The 20,378-nt window shown below is 44.3% G+C and overlaps 1 protein-coding gene across 1 annotated transcript in view; it reads left to right on the forward strand.

The window, feature by feature from the left end:
* Window positions 1-20,378, forward strand: part of RRP12 (ribosomal RNA processing 12 homolog) — a 135,287-nt gene that overhangs the window by 18,440 nt on the left and 96,469 nt on the right. Inside the window, exons 4-12 of the mRNA XM_082268363.1 lie at window positions 1,880-1,956; window positions 2,036-2,141; window positions 5,954-6,070; window positions 6,175-6,313; window positions 8,708-8,835; window positions 9,769-9,867; window positions 12,750-12,841; window positions 14,070-14,181; window positions 14,655-14,755. Of these exons, the coding sequence (XP_082124489.1) occupies window positions 1,880-1,956; window positions 2,036-2,141; window positions 5,954-6,070; window positions 6,175-6,313; window positions 8,708-8,835; window positions 9,769-9,867; window positions 12,750-12,841; window positions 14,070-14,181; window positions 14,655-14,755 (971 nt within the window). The remainder of the gene's footprint in view (window positions 1-1,879; window positions 1,957-2,035; window positions 2,142-5,953; window positions 6,071-6,174; window positions 6,314-8,707; window positions 8,836-9,768; window positions 9,868-12,749; window positions 12,842-14,069; window positions 14,182-14,654; window positions 14,756-20,378) is intronic.

Consider the following 20,378-nt stretch of genomic DNA (forward strand, 5'->3'; position numbering starts at 1 on the left):
GCGTTTTTCAACCTGTGTGCCGTGAAGAGTCCCCAGGTGTGCCGTGTCAAAATTACCCCATCTGATCTACAAACTGTGTTGGCCACTCAGTTAAGCCTTGTTACAGCGGTTCTGGTCCGCTGTCTAAAGCTCACTTCCCACTGCCACAGGCATTTGGGAAGCTGTGCGGGCCGTCCGAGCGCATCTTGCCAACCGATGAGGTCATCGGTTGCTAGGGGCGGGTCAAGCGTACGCACAGCTTTCTGGGATGTACGAGACGCAGGTCCCAGGAGACGCTGGCTGGCGCGCTTTTCCCCGAGGGGAGGTGAAGCAGAGCATGAGGTGAGGAGGAAGAACAGGGAGGAGGCTTTTCAGTGGCTGCATATGAGCTCCTCTGAGCTCCATGAGGTACAGCAATTGTACCTGTAATTTACCTGCATGTTTTTGTTTTAGGTATAATTGCAGGCATGGTGATTGTTTTTTTTTTTTTTTTTAATGCAATATAAATATACATAAGATATGTTGGTTATTATTATTGGTAATAGTAACTATATTTCTTTAATGGTAACTGCACTTCTTTTTATTTTGTCTTCCGCTTGCACATTGCTCTGCTGCAGTTTGGCCGCAGTGGAAGTGTAGCGCAGGGTACCCGCGGTTTTCATGTGCATTACCTGCAGTTTCCTATAGACTTCTATTATGTCCCTCATTTTTGGTGTGCTTTCAGAAAAACTAGGACATAATAGAAGTTGATGAGAATTGGCAGGTAACGCACATGAAAAGTGCAGGTACCCTGCGCTACACCTGCACTGCAGCGAGTCATAGTTAAATATACGTTCTGGCTCTGAAATGGCTTATCGGGGTTATGGCTGATGATATCAGGCATAACCTCAGTATTGTTTTTTACAGCCTACGGCTGGCTTTCTAATGAAAGGGTTCCAAGCAGCACATGAGCCACTGGAATGCTTTCAGAAGCAGCGGGAGGGGATGTACCCCCCCTCCCACCGGCTCACCCGAGAAGCAATCCAATAGTGCAGCTGGCTAGTCCCAGGGGGCGATGAAAGAGTATATCCTCTTTAATAGCCTCTATGGCCTTGGAGGGCCAGAGCGACGTCATGTTGTTCCGTCCAGGCTGCATTTTTGGTTGGTGTGCCTTGAGATTCTTCCAGATTTTAAAGTGTGCCTTTGGTGAAAAAAGGTTGAAAAACACTGAGCTATAGTATTGAGGTAATCTCCCGCGCAATGGAAAATAAAGATTTTGTATGTATAAAGCAAGGGAGTTGCTGCTACCCAGAAGCTTTTCAGAGTGAGAAGCCAGAGAGAGTGTAGTGTGTAGTGTGTTGGTATGGGTAAGTGGCGCTACTCAATATGATATGTGCAAAATGGTTGATTCTGTATACAATGTGTTCAGACCAGGTATAAATATAAAGGTGCCGGTGCCCACCCGTGACATACAATGTTTATATAAACCAGAACAGTGACATGTGCATCAATGTAAAAAGCTCAGTGCCATTAAAAACCACAATGGAGTATCTATATTCTGTATTTGGGGCCATTTGAGGGACCATCCTGAGGCACTGAGGGCACGCTTCTCCTACATCTGCCAGGACTTAACGGATCCAGAGGGAACCCGCAGGACCATCCAATTTGCTGTGCAGGCTTCATACCCCTTTACGGGGAGGACATTGCAATGCATTTCCTAAGGGGCATGGATGGATATATCTGGATGCTCCTTTGGTGTCCATGCCTCAGTGGGTGAGGGCTGTTTTAGCAAAAGGGGTCCATATTCAATATTAGGCGGGTGGTCATAATGTTATGGCCGATCGGTGTGTGTGTGTGTGTGTGTGTATATATATATAATAATAATATATATTAAATCCACATTTTTTTTTCTCCCCCATAGATGACCACTCTGGAAGCCGTTGAGTCCGCGGAGTCGCTGTCTGCCGTTGCCTACCTGCTGAACCTGGTTCTGAAAAGGTCAGTCTGCCTGTCTGTTCCCCAGTGGTGGGCGGGGCTTTGGTCCTTCATCTTGCATTCATCTAATGATGTATTTCAGGGTTCCAGGTCCTGTGCTGATTAAGAAATTCTCGGACACATCGAAGGCCTTCATGGATATTATGTCCTCACAGGCCACCAGCGGCAGCACCTCCGCTCTTAGATGGGTAAGTCGTGTTCCTTGTGTTCCCCTGTGTATAGAATTTCCTGTTTCTGGAATATTAGAGAAGCGGGGTCGTGTCACCTACATCTGATGACATTTTATGGTCGATGCTTTTGAAATTATTTGAGAGCGTCTATTTTGAAGTGGTTCTAAAGCCTAAATGTTTTTACCCTTAACTACTTCCCGCCCGCCGTCAAATGACAGTGGAGCGGTTCCAGGTTTCGTTCTGGGACTACGTCACATGACAGCACTTGACAACGGCCGCTCTCGTGGTCCCCAATTTTGGAACACGGCGCAGCCACGATTGCGGCGCTGCGGGTGACCCCGATCTTAGTAATGGCGTGTCTCTCTACCCTTGTGATCGGCTGTGTCCAATCATAGCCAATCGCATGTAAATGCCAAAGTGCAGTTTATCGTCTCTCCTTGCCTCGCAATGACAGAGTGTGTGAAGAGGAGAGCCGATCAGGGACCAGGTAATTGGGGCACTGATCATTAGTGCCCTTATTACAGTAAAGCCCCAGCAGTGCCCATCAGTGACAACAATCAGTGTCCACCAGCGCCGCCTATCAGTGCTGCCTATCAGTGCCTGCATATCAGTGCTAACTATCAGTGGGCATCAGTGCGGCACATTAGTGCCTCATCGGTGCCTCCTAATTAGTACCCATCAGTGAAGGAGAAAAATTGCTTATTTACAAAACAGAATCTAAAACTTTTTTTTTTTTTTCAAAATGTTCGGTCTTTTTTCTTTTAGTAAGCTATCAGTGCGGCATACCAGTGTGGCATATCAGTGCTGGAAATCAGTGCTACCTATCAGTGGCCATCAGAGCGGCAAATCAGTGCTACCTATCAGTGGCCATCAGAGCGGCAAATCAGTGCCACCTAATCCGTACCCATCAGTGAAGGAGAAAAATTACTTATTTACAAAACTTACTGACAGAAACTAAGAAAAATTTGTTTCAAAATTTTCCGTCTTTTTTTTTTTTCTTTTAGTAAAAAATAAAAAGCCCAGCAGTGATTAAAGACCACTAAAAGAAAGCTCTATTTGTGTGAAAAAAAATGATAAAAATGTCACATGGGTACAGTGCTGCATGACCGCGCAATTGTCATTCAAAGTGTGACAGCGCTGAAAGATGAACATTGGCCTGGGCATGAAGGTTGGTAAAGTGACCAGTAGGCAAGTGGTTAAAAGGATAAGTTACCTTTTTAGGAAAAAATAATAAATGCACTTTTTTTTGCAGGTAAAAAAAAGTTTATTATAGTTTTTTTTTTTTTTTGGAGCCTGTAAAGCATTGCACCGGATTGCTGCTGCCATGCAGGTCTCCTTCAGATCTGTCCGTGTATCTGTGTGTACATCCTGTATGGGGACAATCCGATACAATCTTCCAGGAATAATCAGTGAACCACCACCGCACTCTACAGCACACCCTGGTGGTTCATTGAGAACTACAAGCCGACAACCACAAAGAATATCAGGGCTTGTGGTTCATTCACCAACATAGCTCTGTGTATGAATGATGTGGCTCTGTGGGCGGAGCCCTGCACAGCGGCACTGATTTCAAAAAGTGACAGCTAGTACAGGAAATTTCTGAAAATTCTACAAACAATCCCCCATAATAGCAACGTGAAAGAAGTTTGAAATCTTTGCAAATTTATTAAAAATAAAAAAATCCCATGTACATAAGTATCACAGCCTTTGCTCAATACTTTTGGTAAAGCTCCTTTGGCACCAATTACAGCCTTAAGTCTTTCTGAGTATGATGCTACAAGCTTGGCACTCCTATTTTTGGGCAGTTTCTTCCATTCTTCTTTGCAGGACCTCTCAAGCTCCATCAGGTTGGATGGGGAGCGTCGGTGCACAGCCATTTTCAGATCTCTCTAGAGATGTTCAGTTGGGTTCAAGTCTGGGCTCTGGCTGGGCCACTCAAGGACATTCACAGAGTTGTCCCGTAGCCACTACTTTGTTATGGCTGTGTGCTTAGGGTCAGTGTCCTGTTGGAAGATGAACCTTCGCCCCAGTCTGAGGTCCAGAGCGCTCTGGAGCAGGTTTTCATCAAGGATGAAAAGAATATAGGTGATTCCGCACTATGAATCTGAAGCAAATGTGAATGTTATTTCACATTGGTCACACTGAATGTGCTCCAGCCTTTCTCTGTGGGGAGAGGAGAACCTTCCAGAAGAACAACCATCTCAGCAGCACTCCACCAATCAGGTCTGTATGGTAGAGTGACCAGACAGAAGCCACTCCTCAGTAAAAGGCACATGACAGCCCACCTGAAGGCACCTGAAGAACTCTCAGACCATGAGAAACATTCTCTGGTCCGATGAAACAAAGATTAAACTCTTTGGCCTGAATGGCAAGCGTCATGTCTGGGGAAAACCAGGCACCGCTTATCACCTGGCTAATACCATCCCTACAGTGAAGCATGGTGGTGGCAGGATCATGCTTTGGGGATGTTTTTCAGTTGTAGGAACTGGGAGACTAGTCAGGATTGAGGGAAAGATGAATGCAGCAATGTACAGAGACATCCTTGATGAAAACCTGCTCCAGAGTGCTCTGGACCTCAGACTGGGGCAAAAGTTCATCTTCCAACAGCACACAGCCAAGATAACAAAGGAGTGGCTATGGGACAACTCTGTGAATGTCCTTGAGTGACCCAGCCAGAGCCCAGACTTGAACCCGAATGATCATCTCTGAAGAGATCTGAAAATGGCTGTGCACCAACGCTCCCCATCCAACCTGATGGAGCTTGAGAGGTCCTGCAAAGAAGAATGGGAGAAACTGCCCACAAATAGGTGTGCCAAGCTTGTAGCATCATACTCAAAAAGACTTGATGATGTAATTGGTGCCAAAGGAGCTTCACCAAATTGAGCAAAGGGTGTGAATACTTATGCACATGGGATTTATTTCCTTTAATATTTTTAATACATTTTCAAAGATTTCAAACAAACGTCTGTCACGTTGTCATTATGGGGGGTTGTTTGTAGAATTTTGAGGAAAATAATGAATTTAATCAATTTTGGAATAAGGCTGTAACATAACAAAATGGAAGAAGTGAAGCGCTGTGAATACTTTCTGGATGCACTGTACATCAATGGAGTATTTTGAATTTTTTTTATGGCAATCATGGACAGGTGGGTGGAAGAAAGGGGGAGGTGAGGGTTCTTGTTTTGCCCAAAGTTGGACTTTACGTTTTCCCAGAGGCAGGCTATAAAGGGGAATTTCAACCTTCCTCCATCCCCCTATAGTTTTTTTTTTTTTTTTCTTGTCCCCCGCTTACCTAATGCTGAGCTGGCCACACTTTAGATTCTCCCCCACTCCGAGGATCCAGCGTTGTCTGGCTGAGATCCTCTTCTCTGCAACCGCTGCCGCCAGATTCCGCACCACCATGTTTATCTGTGACGTCATCGAGAAGGCTGCGCCAGCTCTTCCAGGGTCTGGCGCAGCCTACCGATGAGGCGCCGCTAGGCCTGCCCCCCTCCTCTGTTATGAATGCAGTGACCTACTTGTTTCGTCATCTGACGTCTTCCAGGGACGGAATTTGCATGATTTTCTTTCTGAATGAATTTTGCACACTAATTTAACTAGTTACATAATATTGATGTTTTTTTTTTTTGCACAGAACTTTCTTGTAATTTTTCTGATTGTATTGCTACTTTTTGCTTTTTTGCACATGTAGCACTTTTATGTATTGAGGTTGGTAGATTCATACATATGTGGGGCACAGATTGTAGTTGAACGGTGATATCTCTGTCCATTTTCATATACTTTTGTACGTGTTATTCTGTAATCTCATTATTACGTCTTTTTCTTTTCAGATTGTTTCATGCTTGTCAGTACTGCTTCGGAAACAGGACCTGTCTGCATGGAGTTATCCCTCCACTCTGCAGGTGTACCATGGCTTACTCAGCTTCACTGTCCATGCAAAGCCAAAAGTAAGTTGTAGACAAGGAACAGCGAGAGACCTTAGAAAAGGAAACCTTCAGTGGTCTGTGGGTACAATAGTATTATCTGACCCACCGTGTGTGATTTGTTGTAGGTGCGGAAGGCCGCTCAGCTTGGCGTTTGCTCCATCCTGAAGGGCAGCGAGTTCATGTTTGCAGACTCCGCCCCCGCTCACCATCCTGCTGCCCAGTCCACGGCCAAGTTTTGTGTCCAGGAGATCGAGAAGTCGGGAGGTAAGAGTTTTGTATTGGTGGGAAGGAACAGAGAGAGGGCAGAGTAGGGAGCTGAGCATGGAAGGAAAGAGCGCAGAGACAGCATGTGAGCCGATCAGAAATACAATGGATGTAAAAAGTCTGCACACCCCTGTTAGAATGTCAGATTTCTGTGATGTAAAAAATGAGACAAAGATAAATAATTTCAGAACTTTTTCCACCTTTTAACCGCTTCCCGACTGCACACCGCAGTTATACTGCAGCAGGGTGGCCCTCCTGCGCGAACCGACGTAGGTATACGTTGGTCGTGCACCTGCAGCTAGGGGGTGAGCCCATGCAACCAGCAGCACGCTCCTGCCCCCCACTCGTCAGCAGGGACTTCGATGCACGGAGCAGGCGGCTCTGATTGGCGCCTGACACCCGCGATCGCTCCCCGCTGAGATAGAACCGGGCAGCTGTTGTAAACACAGCTGACCGTTCTTCTCTCTGGAATGATCACAGAGCTCCTGTGATCCTTCTATATAGGAACACATGTCTCTATGATCATTTCACAAGCCCCGCCCCCATACAGTTAGACACATACCCCTAGGTACACATTTAATCCCTTGATCACTTACCCTTCCCTGCCAGTGTCATTATTAGTGACAGTGCAGGGTATTTTTAGCACTGATTACTGTAGTAATGTCACTGGTCCCCCCAAAAGTATCAAAAATGTCAGTTAGGGGTCCGATCTGTCTGCCACAATGTCGCAGTCCCGCTAAAAATCGCAGATCACCACCATTGCTAGTAAAAATAAATTAATAAAAATGACATATCTTTCCCCTAGTTTGTAGATGTGATAACATTTGCGCAAACCAATCAAAATACACTTATTGGGATTTTTTTTTTTTTTTTTTTTACCAAAAATATGTAGCAGAAAACAAATTGGCCTAAGAGGATGAAAAAAATTAGATTTTTAAATTTTTCTTGGGAATGTTATATCGCAGAATTGGAGAAAAAAAATATATAGATAAGATATACATATATATCTATATCTAGATATATATCTATCTATCTCTCTCTCTTACATATATATATATATATATATATATATATATATATATATATATATATATATATATATATATATATATATATATAATTATATTTTTTCCAGAATTGTCCCTTTTTTTTTTTTTTTTGTCTAAAGTGCACAAAAAAAAAAAAATCGCAGAGGTGATCAAATACCACCAAAAGAAAGCTCTATTTGTGTGGAAAAAAAGGACATTTTATTTGGGTACGGCGTTGCACGTCCGTGCAATTGTCTAAGTAACGCGGTGCAGAATAGCAAAAAATGGCCTGGTCATTAAAGGGGAATATATTCCGGTCCAGAACTGGTTAAAGGTCCTGCTTTCTTTTGATATGTAGGGTTGCACTGATACCGTTGTTTTTGAGCATGGGTACCAATACTTTGCTGTCCGATTTGCATCAACACAAAAAATTGACATAAATTGCACTGCAAAGAATTGTATGCGATTTTCTAAAGGACTGCAGTGTGATTCCTGTCCAAATCGCATGTGCTTTCCCCCACTTCTCCTGTGTGTGCTATAGAAAGGGATTAAAGTGCCACCTAGTGGGCACTTTGAAATGTTAGAACTCGCAGTACATGCAAAATAATCCACATTGGTGTAGCGGTCTGCCGATGGTAGCAAATCGGGACCACTGGAGGTTCTCACAGGGCTGGAGGGAGAGGTTTTTGGACCCCGTGGGTATTGGGCTGAAGTGATGTCAGCTTGGAGGCGGTCCGCCTCTTCATCTCCTCCAGCCCATTGAGCCCCCTCCAGTGACCCTGTGTTTTTTTTTTTTTTTTTTTTTTAAACTATCGGCGGACGGGGACACTTTTGTAGATTATTTTGCATGTGGACAGGTATGTACTGTGAGTTCTAACGGTTTTTTTAAATTGCCCACCAGATGGCGTTTTAATCCCTTTCTATACACAAATGGGGGAAATTGCATGCAATTTGGACTGGAATTACACCGCCTTCCTGTTCAAATAGCATGCAATTCTGTGCAGTGTGATTTACGCTCGTTCATTTTGTATTGATGAAAATCGCACCAGAAAGTATTGGTTTCGGTATCGGGAGCATTTGGGTGAGTACGGATATTTGCACAAATGCTTGGTATCGGCACTGATACCGATATCTCTATATTTGATGGTTTATAAATGCCGGGATAGGTGCCCAGTGTGGGGGGGAATCAGGCAGATGACTTTGCATTGACCCAAAACCTCCATAAATATACTATGTTGGGTGCAATTAATATTTGCTGCGGTAGCCAGAGACCGGGATCAGCCGACAATAACCTGAAATCTGATTGTTCTGGTATCTCTTTATCATTGAGTTGATCAGATAATTGTATAACTTTATTTTTTTTCAGGCAGTAAAGAAGCCACCACAACGCTACACATGCTGACCCTACTGAAGGATCTGCTGCCATGTTTCCCTGTCAGTGTGGTCAAGTCTTGTTGTGAGACGTTATTGAAGGTCATGACCTTGAACCATGTGGTGAGTTTTTTTTTGGGGGGGGGGCAGCACATTATACCTTTTTTTTACAAACCCCCCACCCAGCTATTTCTGCACTAAAGTCATCGATGGATGGTTCGAATCTCGGCTGGTTCAACAGAAATTGGCTGAAATTTGTACCATCTATGGGCACAACCATCATATTAGATTTTCGACATGCGATTATTGTCATTGGCTATGGCTGCTATCAATATTCACTGACTGGCCAAGCATGTCTCCAGACCTAAACCCTATTGAGCATCTGTGGGGAAGGTGGAGGAGCGCAAGGTCTCTAACATCCACCAGCTCTGTGATGTCGTCATGGAGGAGGGGAAGAGGACTCCAGTGGTAACCTGTGAAGCTCTGGTGAACTCCATGCCCAAGAGGGTTAAGGCAGTGCTGGAAAATAATAGTGGCCACACAAATTATTGTCACTTTGGGCCCAATTTGGACATTTTCACTTAGGGGTGTACTCACTTTTGTTGCCAGCGGTTTAGACATTAATGGCTGTGTGTTGAGTTATTTTGAGGGGACAGCAAATTTACACTGTTATACAAGCTGTACACTCACTACTTTACATTGTAGCAAAGTGTCATTTCTTCAGTGTTGTCACATGAAAAGGTAGAATAAAATATTTACAAAAATGTGAGGGGTGTACTCACTTTTGAGAGATACTGCATGTATGTATGTGTGTGTGTATGTATATATAAAAAAAAAATTCTATTTTAAAAGTTATATTTGTGTGATAAAAAGGGCATACATTTTATTTGGTTACAGCGTCACACGTCCGCACAATTGTTACAGTATAACATTACCGTATCGCAAAGAATGACCTCATCAGGAAGGGGGGGGGGGGTAAATCTTCCGGAGGTGAAGATGGAATAATGTTACCATGTCTCACTTTGCATTTTACTAAATGTTCTTTCCTTTCCGCAGATGATCACTGCTTGTGCCATGCAGGCGTTCCATGCCCTCTTCAGCGCTCACCCGAATTCCAACGCTCTGACTGCGGAGCTCAATGCCCAAATCATCACAGTGAGTATTCAGAGAGTTCTGATTCCTAGAAAAAAAAAATACTGCATCAGCCATTGTTAGAACCTTACTAGGAATCCTTTTCCCGGATTGTCATAGACACTGGAGTCATCCTGTAATCTGTGCAGAGAACTATCCTGCAACCAGGATGGACCAGAAGGATTCTGATTGGTCAGCGCCATCAATCGATCTGGTCCATCTCTGATTTTCAGCACAGAGAAGAGCGGAGATTTCATATCCTTGCACTGCCCAAAGGGGTGCTGACGGCTCAGCAACCCCGGGGGTAAGTACAGAGAGGACCGGGGTGGAAGGGAGGGTGTCCAGGGTTTCCACCTTTTTTACATTTTATTTAATTTCTTTGTAAAAGTAAACTAACACTTTAAGCAAAAATGTAATCTTTTACTCTGTTATTGCTATAAATCATTTGAAAACAAAGCAATTCTGTGTCCTTTTCATTGTCTGCAAGTGATTGTAAGGCCCCTTTCACACTTGTGCGACCTGAAAGCCTGTGTAATCTTGAGGCCTATGGACATCAAGTCGCATCAAAGTCGGACCAAAGTAGTGCAGGGACTACGTTGAAGTTGCACTGATATGAACGGTACTCATTGGAAATCATGGGGTACGATTTGTTATGCGACTTTGCAGTCCCAAGTCGCACAAGTGTGAAAGAGACCTTAAAGCTGGCCATACATGTTCAATTTTTTTGTACAATTTTCTGTTAGATTTACCACAAACCACATAATGAGGTCAAAGCTAAACAACACATTCACTTGTATCCAATTAGGCAGGCCTTTGTACTACATAGTTGGTAAACTTCAAGAAAATTGTACAGAAAATTGTATCATGGATGGCCAGTCTAGGTCTTGTTTTTTTTTTTTTTCTATTAAAATAACAAACATGTTATACTTGCCTCCTCTGTGCAGTTGGTTTTGCACAGAGCAGCCCAGATCCTCCTCTTCTCCGGTTCCCTGGCTGGAGCTCCTGGCCCCTCCCTCCTGTCGGGTTCCCTGGCTGGAGCTCCTGGCCCGTCCCTCCTGTCGGGGTTCCCTGGCTGGAGCTCCTGGCCCCTCCCTCCTGTCGGGGGTTCCCTGGCTGGAGCTCCTGGCCCCTCCCTCCTGTCGGGGGTTCCCTGGCTGGAGCTCCTGGCCCCTCCCTCCTGTCGGGGGTTCCCTGGCTGGAGCTCCTGGCCCCTCCCTCCTGTCGGGGGTTCCCTGGCTGGAGCTCCTGGCCCCTCCCTCCTGTCGGGGGTTCCCTGGCTGGAGCTCCTGGCCCCTCCCTCCTGTCGGGGGTTCCCTGGCTGGAGCTCCTGGCCCCTCCCTCCTGTCGGGGGTTCCCTGGCTGGAGCTCCTGGCCCCTCCCTCCTGTCGGGGTTCCCTGGCTGGAGCTCCTGGCCCCTCCCTCCTGTCGGGGTTCCCTGGCTGGAGCTCCTGGCCCCTCCCTCCTGTCGGGTTCCCTGGCTGGAGCTCCTGGTCCCTCCCTCCTGTTGAGTGCCCCAGCAACAAGCAGCTTGCTGTGGGGTCACCCGAGCCAAGCTGCAGCTCCATGTGTCCATTCAGACACGGAGCTGCCTTTCCCGCCCCCCTTCTCTCCGCCCCCCTCTCTCTCTCCTGATTGGCGAACTGTGTTTGACAGCAGCGGGAGCCAATAGCGCTGCTGCTGTCACAGCCAATCAGGAGAGAGAGCTCCAGATAACTGAGGCACTTGTAAATATCGCTGGATAGAGAGGGGACACAGGTGAGTATTAGGGGGGCTGCTGCACACAGAAGGCTTTTTATCCTAATGCGTAAACCACTGCAATACTTTTTTTTTGCCTTACCTGCAAGACAAAGGCATAATGTGCTAGTATGCATCAGGTTCTCGGTTCTGTGTCTGGCCGGAGCCGTGATGACGTCACTCCCGCGCATGTGTGCTGGAGCCGCTCCCTGTGCCCCGACAGACACGATCTCCTTCCTCTCTGACACCCGGGGACCAGCGGGAGCTGCCTCTTGCATCCACTTCTGAGGCCTTCAGCGGCTGGCCGCCATTTTCTCAGGGCCCTCACTTGCAGGCCTGCAGGCGCTTCATCACTCCGGCCTCATTGCATACCTGCCTGCTCTGCTCTCTTCCCGACCGGACTCCAGGCACTTTCACACGGCTCCATCTACTCACTGTATAGCTGCGGCCGATGAATATGAATATTAAATAAAGGTTCCCAACCCCTGAAACATAGTGTATGGATCTCACTGAATTACATTTGAAAATATGTGGTGTTCATGGCTCTCTCAGCCAAAAAGGTTCCCCACCCCCTGCGTTAACCTAACCCAGCCTTTTCAACCAGGAGTGCCTTGAGGTTTCTTCAGGGGTGCCTTGACAATACGCCTAAATATTGCCCAAAAATTATATAGAAGCTGGTGTGTGGATGAAGCCGGAATTTTGGTTACACAAAGCCACAGTTTTTCCATCACAACCGTCAAGCTGCCGGCATCCTAACAACCAATGGCATCATCAGTTAAGGAGAATGTCTGTCGCCTGCACGGCATCCTTGTTTTACCCTCCCCTGCCTCTCTCCATCAGCGTTTGGGTGACGTTAGCTGAGTGATGAAGGAAAACTGAAGGGGAAGAGAAACATTGGAATACTAGTCAGTCCCAGTTTGCAAAAAGATATTTGCTTTGGAAGAATAAATCACCTCTAACGTTGGGTTTCCTACTTGGATTTGTGGATGTTGCTGCGTTATGTAAAACTATTAGAATCGTTTTTACATTTTAGAATTGGGGTGCCTCAAGACTGTCCATCATTTTTAAAGGATGCTTTGGAATTGTCCATAGTTTTTTAAAAGGTGCCTTGACTGAAAAAAATGTTGAGAAACCTCGTCCTAACGTGATGTATCCTTTGTGTTATGTGACAGGCCCTGTATGACTATCTGCCCAATGAGAATGACCTGCAGCCTTTACTGGCCTGGCTGGCGGTAATGGAGAAAGCTCACATTAATTTATCACGGTAAGAACATTTCCTTCCATTACACCATTTACTGCTGAAATCCCTGTCATGCTTTTAAATAAAAATATAACCCAATGTGACAGTTGGAATGTATATGTCATGTGCTGCCTGTCTGTTGAGGGCATTGTTTTTAAGAAGACGCTATGACTACTGTGACAATAGGGTATTCCACTCCATAATATGGGGGTCACAGCAAATACAAGTGGGGAGCACTGATCTTCACTGCATGGCTGCCTCTATCGCAGTGTGCTGCAGGAAATCTTTGCGGCATCCAGACAAATGCATTTAGTAGCAGCATGTGGGCTGATGATGGCAGTGATGTCACTGCTCTCTAGTGAATGGATTGGCTGCATTCTCAGTGATGTCACTGCTCTCTAGTGAATAGATAGGCTGCATTCTCAGTGATGTCACCTCTCTCTAGTGAATGGATATGCTGCATTCTCAGTGATGTCACCGCTCTCTAGTGAATGGATATGCTGCATTCTCAGTGATGTCACCACTCTCTAGTGATTGTATAGGCTGCATTCTCAGTGATGTCACCGCTCTCTAGTGAAGGGATAGGCTGCATTCTCAGTGATGTCACCGCTCTCTAGTGAATGGATAGGCTGCATTCTCAGTGATGTCACCGCTCTCTAGTGAATAGATAGGCTGCATTCTCAGTGATGTCACCGCTCTCTAGTGAATGGATTGGCTGCATTCTCAGTGATGTCACCGGTCTCTAGTGAATGGATAGGCTGCATTCTCAGTGATGTCACCGCTCTATAGTGAATGGATAGGCTGCATTCTCAGTGATGTCACCGCTCTCTAGTGAATGGATAGGCTGCATTCTCAGTGATGTCACCGCTCTCTAGTGAATGGATAGGCTGCATTCTCAGTGATGTCACCGCTCTCTAGTGATTGGATAGGCTGCATTCTCAGTGATGTCACTGCTCTCTAGTGAATGGATAGGCTGCATTCTCAGTGATGTCACCGCTCTCTAGTGAATGGATAGGCTGCATTCTCAGTGATGTCACCGCTCTCTAGTGAATGGATAGGCTGCATTCTCAGTGATGTCACTGCTCTCTAGTGAATGGATAGGCTGCATTCTCAGTGATGTCACCGCTCTCTAGTGAATGGATAGGCTGCATTCTCAGTGATGTCACCGCTCTCTAGGGAAGGGATAGGCTGCTTTCTCAGTGATGTCACCGGTTTTGTGTTACATGTTATAATGCTGTGTTTGTGTTTGCAGGTTGCAGAGTGACCTGAGTCTGGGTCATCTTCCTCGCCTCTCCTCCACCTCTATGAACTGCCTCTTGTCTCCTCACCTGCAGGTTGTCTCTGCAGCTACCGGAACCCTGAAGGTAAAAGTCCCCCTGACCACAGAGCCATTAAGACCAGCAACATCTGCACTGACAACACATCTGTATGCTCCTGTATAGCCTGTGTGTTGTCATGTTAAGAATCATACAAGTACATAGTAAAAAGCCAACTATTTGTGATCGGATATACATAAAGAACATATGGGTAATAATGTCAGGGATAGTTGATCCTGGGAATATCTGATTGTCTTCTCGGGGATCAGGAAGGGATTTATTTTTTTCTCCACTGGAACAGATTGAATCATGTTTTTTATAGGTTTTTTTTTTTTTTGCTTTTCTCTGCATTATCTTCTGGTATAGTATTGTGTATATGGAGGTTTTCTATTTATTTATTCTGTTTATTTCTGTTGAACCAGATGGATTCGTGTTTTTTTTTTTTTTCAACCTAACTTTATAACAATGTATATTCTGGTCACAATGATGACACTTTATCTTTTTCTGTGTTTGTTTTGCAGTCCGTTCTTACAGAGTGTGTCGGCCCTCATGTAAAGGACATTGGAAGTGTTTCTTCTGCTCCAGTATCAGGACCGGCTGGACACCTCTATAAAATGTTCAAGTGAGTCCTTATGAACCCCATTATATTTACTGCAACTATGATGAATTTTCAGCCCCAAGGTTTCACCTGCAACAGAGTCACCAGCGTCACATGACCCTTATGGCGCTTTTCCACTGCATGGAACCGTACCAGTTCGGCCTGCTTTTGTGCTTTTCCACTGCTGGTACCGCATGGTATAGGGTCGGAACGGTACGGTACGGTACGGTATAGGTTTGCTTTTCCACTGCATGGAACCGAACGGTACGGCCCTGAAAAACAGTACCTACTCGATTGTGGTTCCAACAGGTACCAAACTGGTACCATATCCCACAATCCTTTGCATGAAGTCACTACTAGCCACTGATTGGTCAGAGAATCCCACCCACCCCGTTGTTATCCCACCCACTTAACTTTAGTACTACTTTAGTGGAAAAGCAAACCTATACCATACCGTACCGAACCGTTCCGACACTATACCATGCAGTACCAGCAGTGGAAAAGCAAACCAGGCCAAGCAGGGCCGAGTAGAGCCGACCTGGTACGAGCCGGTACTTGCAGTGGAAAAGTGCCATTACTGTCCTTTTTTTTTTTTTTTTTTTTGGTGTGAATTAATCGCATATTAACTACTAGAGGGGCCCCTTTCTGTCCAGACCATTTTTTAGTGCTGTGATACATTGGGGTTGATTTACTAAAACTGGAGAGAGCAAAATCTGGCGCAGCTCTGCGTAGAGACCAATCAGGTTTTATTGCCAAAGCTTAATTGAACAAGCTGAAGTTAAAAGCTGATTGGCTACCATGCACAGCTGCACCAGATTCTGAGCGCTCCAGTTTTAGTTAATCTACCCCTTTGACTGGCAATGGCTATCATGCAAAACTTTACCAAGATTATTAGTGTAATAAATAAAAAAAATATATATGTGTGTATGTATGTATGTACCGTATGTATGTATATGTGTGTATATGTATATATCATTTCTTCAGTGTTGTCACATGAAAAGATAGAATAAATTTACAAAAATGTGAGGGGTGTACTCACTTTTGAGATTATGTATATATGTGTGTATGTATGTGTGTGTATATATATATATATGTGTGTGTGTGTGTGTGTGTGTGTGTGTGTGTGTGTGTGTGTGCATCTCATAAAATTGGTAAACTGGAGGCGCTGAGGACTTTCATGGTATCGTATGACCTTGCAATGAGAAAGTATTATAAAAAAACCAAAGGTTTATTATATATACATGGGTAAAACATTCCCTTGAAGGGCAACACACAAAAATTATTGTATAAAAATACATCACAAACATCCAGACATGGTCCACTGCAAGGTGGATCCAGAACTAGGAATTGGGTGTCGGCTGTGGTGTCTTCCCTGAAGGGGGGATCCCCAGACTAGATTCAATTGTACTCTACATGTTACGCGGATACACTGCTTCTTCGGGAGCTTGACTCGAGAGGGTTCTATAATCAGTGATCACCCAGATGGAATTGGACACCCAGATGGAATTGGACTTTGGGCGGCACACACAGCTGAGGGATTCTGAGTGGCACTATTACTTGAGTTTATACTTGCAATTATGAATGGATGACTCTGGATGAGCCGTGTTCTATTCTGGCATATTCATATTTTTATTAAAATGTCTACCATGTTCCTTGGCTTTGAGCATTAAGATCCTGTATGAGACCTTCTTTTACCACCATTTTATTGTTGTACCATCTGGTTGGATATTGCTCAACTTCGATGGATAACTACTCATCCACTCTCCCAAGACCATGTATAGAAACTAGCTAAGTTGAACTGTGTCCTTCCTAGAACCTGCTCTCCTCACCTGCCTGTCCCTAATTATCGCCTTTTGCCCACTTTGTCATTTTAGCTGTATCACATTTAAATTCAAGTTTATGTCCCACATTGGTCCGGGAGACTTTTCTGGCCTTGTTGTCCATTCCATCTGGGTGATCGCTGATTTTACAACCCTCTCGAGTCAAGCTCCTGAAGAAGCGGTGTATCAGCGAAACATGTAGATTAGATCTTATCTGGGGATGCCCTCTTCAGGGGAGACACCACAGCCGACACCCAATCCTTAAGAGGAGGTGTTGTACCCTTGCTGTGGACCATGTCTGGATATTTGATGTATTTTTATACAATAATTTGTTTGGTGTGTTGCCCTTCAAGGGGATGCCTTTTACCCATGCACAGTATCTCACAAAAGTAAGTACACCCCTTCACATTTTTTGTAAATATTTTATTCTATCTTTTCATGTGACAACACTGAAGAAATGACATTTTGCTACAATGTAAAGTAGTGAGTGTACAGCTTGTATAACAGTGTAAATTTGCTGTCCCCTCAAAATAATTCAACACAGCCATTAATGTCTAAACCACTGGCAACAAAAGTGAGTACACCCCTAAGAGTCCATTCAGACTAGTGCGACTTGTCTGGCGACAAGTCGCAATCGGTCGCTCGCCATTGTGTAGTACAGGACCCATTCTAATAGGAGCGACACAAGTCGCTCCGACTTAGAAAAAGGGTCCTGTACTACTTTGGGGCGACCTCGGAGCGACTTGCATAGACTTCCATTATGTGATTATACGCTGTGCTCCGCGACTTCACAGGTCGCCCCTCGAAGTCGGATCGCGCCAGTCTGAATGGGCTGTAAGTGACAATGTCCAAATTGGGCCCAAAGTGTCAATATTTTGTGTGGCCACCATAGTACACTCACTACTTTACATTGTAGCAAAGTTTCATTTCTTCAGTGTTGTCACATGAAAAGATAGAATAAAATAGTTACAGAAATGTCAGGGGTGTACTCACTTTTGTGCGATACTGTGTGTGTGTGTGTGTGTATATATATATATATATATATATATATATATATATATATATATATATATATATATATATATATATATATATATATATATAAAATTAACTTTTGTATTTTTATATTATTTTCTCGCTGTGAGTTCATACGGTACCATGAAAGTCCTCGGTGCCTCCAGTCTGCTTGTTTGTTGTCCAGTTTTCGGATGAAGGTACCTAGTTAATTATTACCCTGTGTAGCACACACCATATATCTCATTAATTTAGAATATCATCTAAAAGTTAATTTATTTTGGTAATTCAATTCAAAAAGTGAATCTCCTATATTTTATGTAGATGTGTTACACACAGAGTGAGAGATTTCAAGCATTTCTGTCTTTTAATTTTGATGATTTTGGCTTACAGCGAGTGACACCCCAAAATTCAGTATCTCAGAAAATTAGAATATTACATAAGACCAATGAAAAAAAAAAAAGGATTTCTATTACAGAAATGTTGTCTTAGTGAAAAGTATGTTCATGTACAGTATAGGATGCACTCAATATTTGGTTGGGGCTCCTTTTGCATGAATTACTGCATCAATGCGGCGTGGCATGGAGGCGATCAGCCTGTGGCACTGCAGAGGTGTTATGGAAGCCCAGGTTGCTTTGATAGCGGCCTTCAGCTCATCTGTATTGTTGGGTCTTGTGTCTCTCATCTTCCTCTTGATAATACCCTACATCTATGGGGTTTAGGTCAAGCGAGTTTGCAGGCCAAAGGAGCACAGTGAAGCCATGATCATGTGACCAGGTATTGGTAGATTTGGCAGTGTGGGAGGTGCCAAGTCCTGCTGGAAAATAAAATCAGCATCTCCATGAAGCTGGTCAGCTGAGGGAAGCATGAAGTTCTCTAGAATTTCCGGTTAGAGGGCTGCGCTGACTTTGGACTTGATAAAACACAGCGGACCAACACCAACAGATGACACGGCCCCCCAAATCATCACTGTATTGTGACGCCTGCCTTTACACACTGTATAGGAAATTTGTAAATTCTGTATATTTTTGTGTTCTATTTTGTATGTATTGCACACGGCACTAAAAATGTTTTCATTACATGTTTGCATTATTTCGAGTCCTGATTGGAATTAACCTGCCTATGTTACACCCTTGTTACCATAAAGGTACAAATGCCCCTTTCCCCAATAGCTGTTTGGGGAAAAGAATTGTAGCCTTTCCAGCATTATCTAGTAGTAGTCGGTCACATTCAACTCCACTTGTTCTGTAATGTTGAAGGTGTTTTTAAGCTTCTCCAAACTACTTTTTAAGTTCTAACGGGTGTCAGAATAATACCCAATATTTTATATTCATGCTATTAGTGCCAACAACCCTAATCCAGTCACCATGGAATGTGTCAATGCACACAGTGATTGTCCAAGAACAGGATCGGAGGTATGGTAGTTGTGAAGCATTACTGTTGTAGGTATTTAATCCCTTTAATTTGTTAGGCTCCAGGTGGTTCCAAAACTTCCACATCTTCCACCCTTCCTATCCATGCCAATTCAGTAGTCATCTACTCATTCCATGTTGACTATAGGTACATAATCCCATCCTTGGTTGGCATCAAGGTAGTTCCACAATTTTCACACCTCCAAACCACTCCACTTTGGTAGTCATCTACTCATTCCATAGTGACTAAGTACATAATCTCATCCATGGTTGGGATCCAGGTGGTTCCAAAACCTCCACACCTCCCATCCATGCCACTTCGGTAGTCAACATCATCCCATTCCACGGTGACTGTAGGTACATAAACCCATTCTTGGTTGGGATTCAGGTGGATCCAAAACTTCCACACCTCTTATCCATGCCACTTCACTAGTCAACATCTACTCATTCCATAGTTACTGTAAGTACATAATCTCATCCTTGGTTGGGATCCATGTGTCCATGTGGTTCCATACCTCCCATCCTTGCCACTTTGGTAGTCAACATCATCCCATTCCATGGTGACTGAAGGTACATAATCCCATTCTTGGTTGGGATTCCGGTGGTTCCAAAACTTCCACACCTCCCATCCATGCTACTTCACTAGTCAACATCTACTCATTCCTTAGTTACTGTAAGTACATAATCTCATCCTTTGTTAGGATCCATGTGGTTCCACATCTCCCATTCATGCCACTTCGACAGTCAACATCTACTTTTTCCATAGCGACTGTAAACACATAATCTCATCCTTGGTTGGGATCCATGTGGTTCCACAACCTCCATACCTCCTATCCATGCCACTTCAGTAGTCAACATCTACTCATTCCATGGTGACTGTAGGTAAAATTCCCATCCCTGGTTGGGATTCAGGTGGTTCCAAAACGTCAGCACCTCCCATTGATGCCACTTTGACAGTCAACGTCTACTTATTGCATATTGACTATATACATAATCCCATCCTTAAACTAGTATGGGATAGACTCAACATGGAGAACCGACAAAAAATAGGAGGTACCTACGTCCCAAAATATGTATAGAAAAAAAGAGAAAAGCAAGGGGCTGGGGAGGGACTTTTAAGGGTACCCTTAAAAGTCCCTCCCCAGCCCCTTGTTTTTCTCTTTAGTTTTCTAATCCCATCCTTAGTTGGGATTCATGTGGTTCCACAATTTCTATACCTCCCATCCATGCCACTTCGGTAGTTACCACTACTCATTCCATAGTGACTGAATTAAGGTGTTTGTGCTAGCCACATGGTTATAAATGTTGTGGTATCTTCTCTGCAGTCATTCTAAATGAAGAAGTGGCGGCTTGGAGAAGCTGCAAAACATCTTCACCATTATTGAACCATTTGAATGTGAC

The sequence above is a fragment of the Pelophylax lessonae genome (assembly GCF_965119305.1).
Source record: "Pelophylax lessonae genome assembly, chromosome: 9".
Classification (NCBI taxonomy): Eukaryota; Metazoa; Chordata; class Amphibia; order Anura; family Ranidae; genus Pelophylax; species Pelophylax lessonae.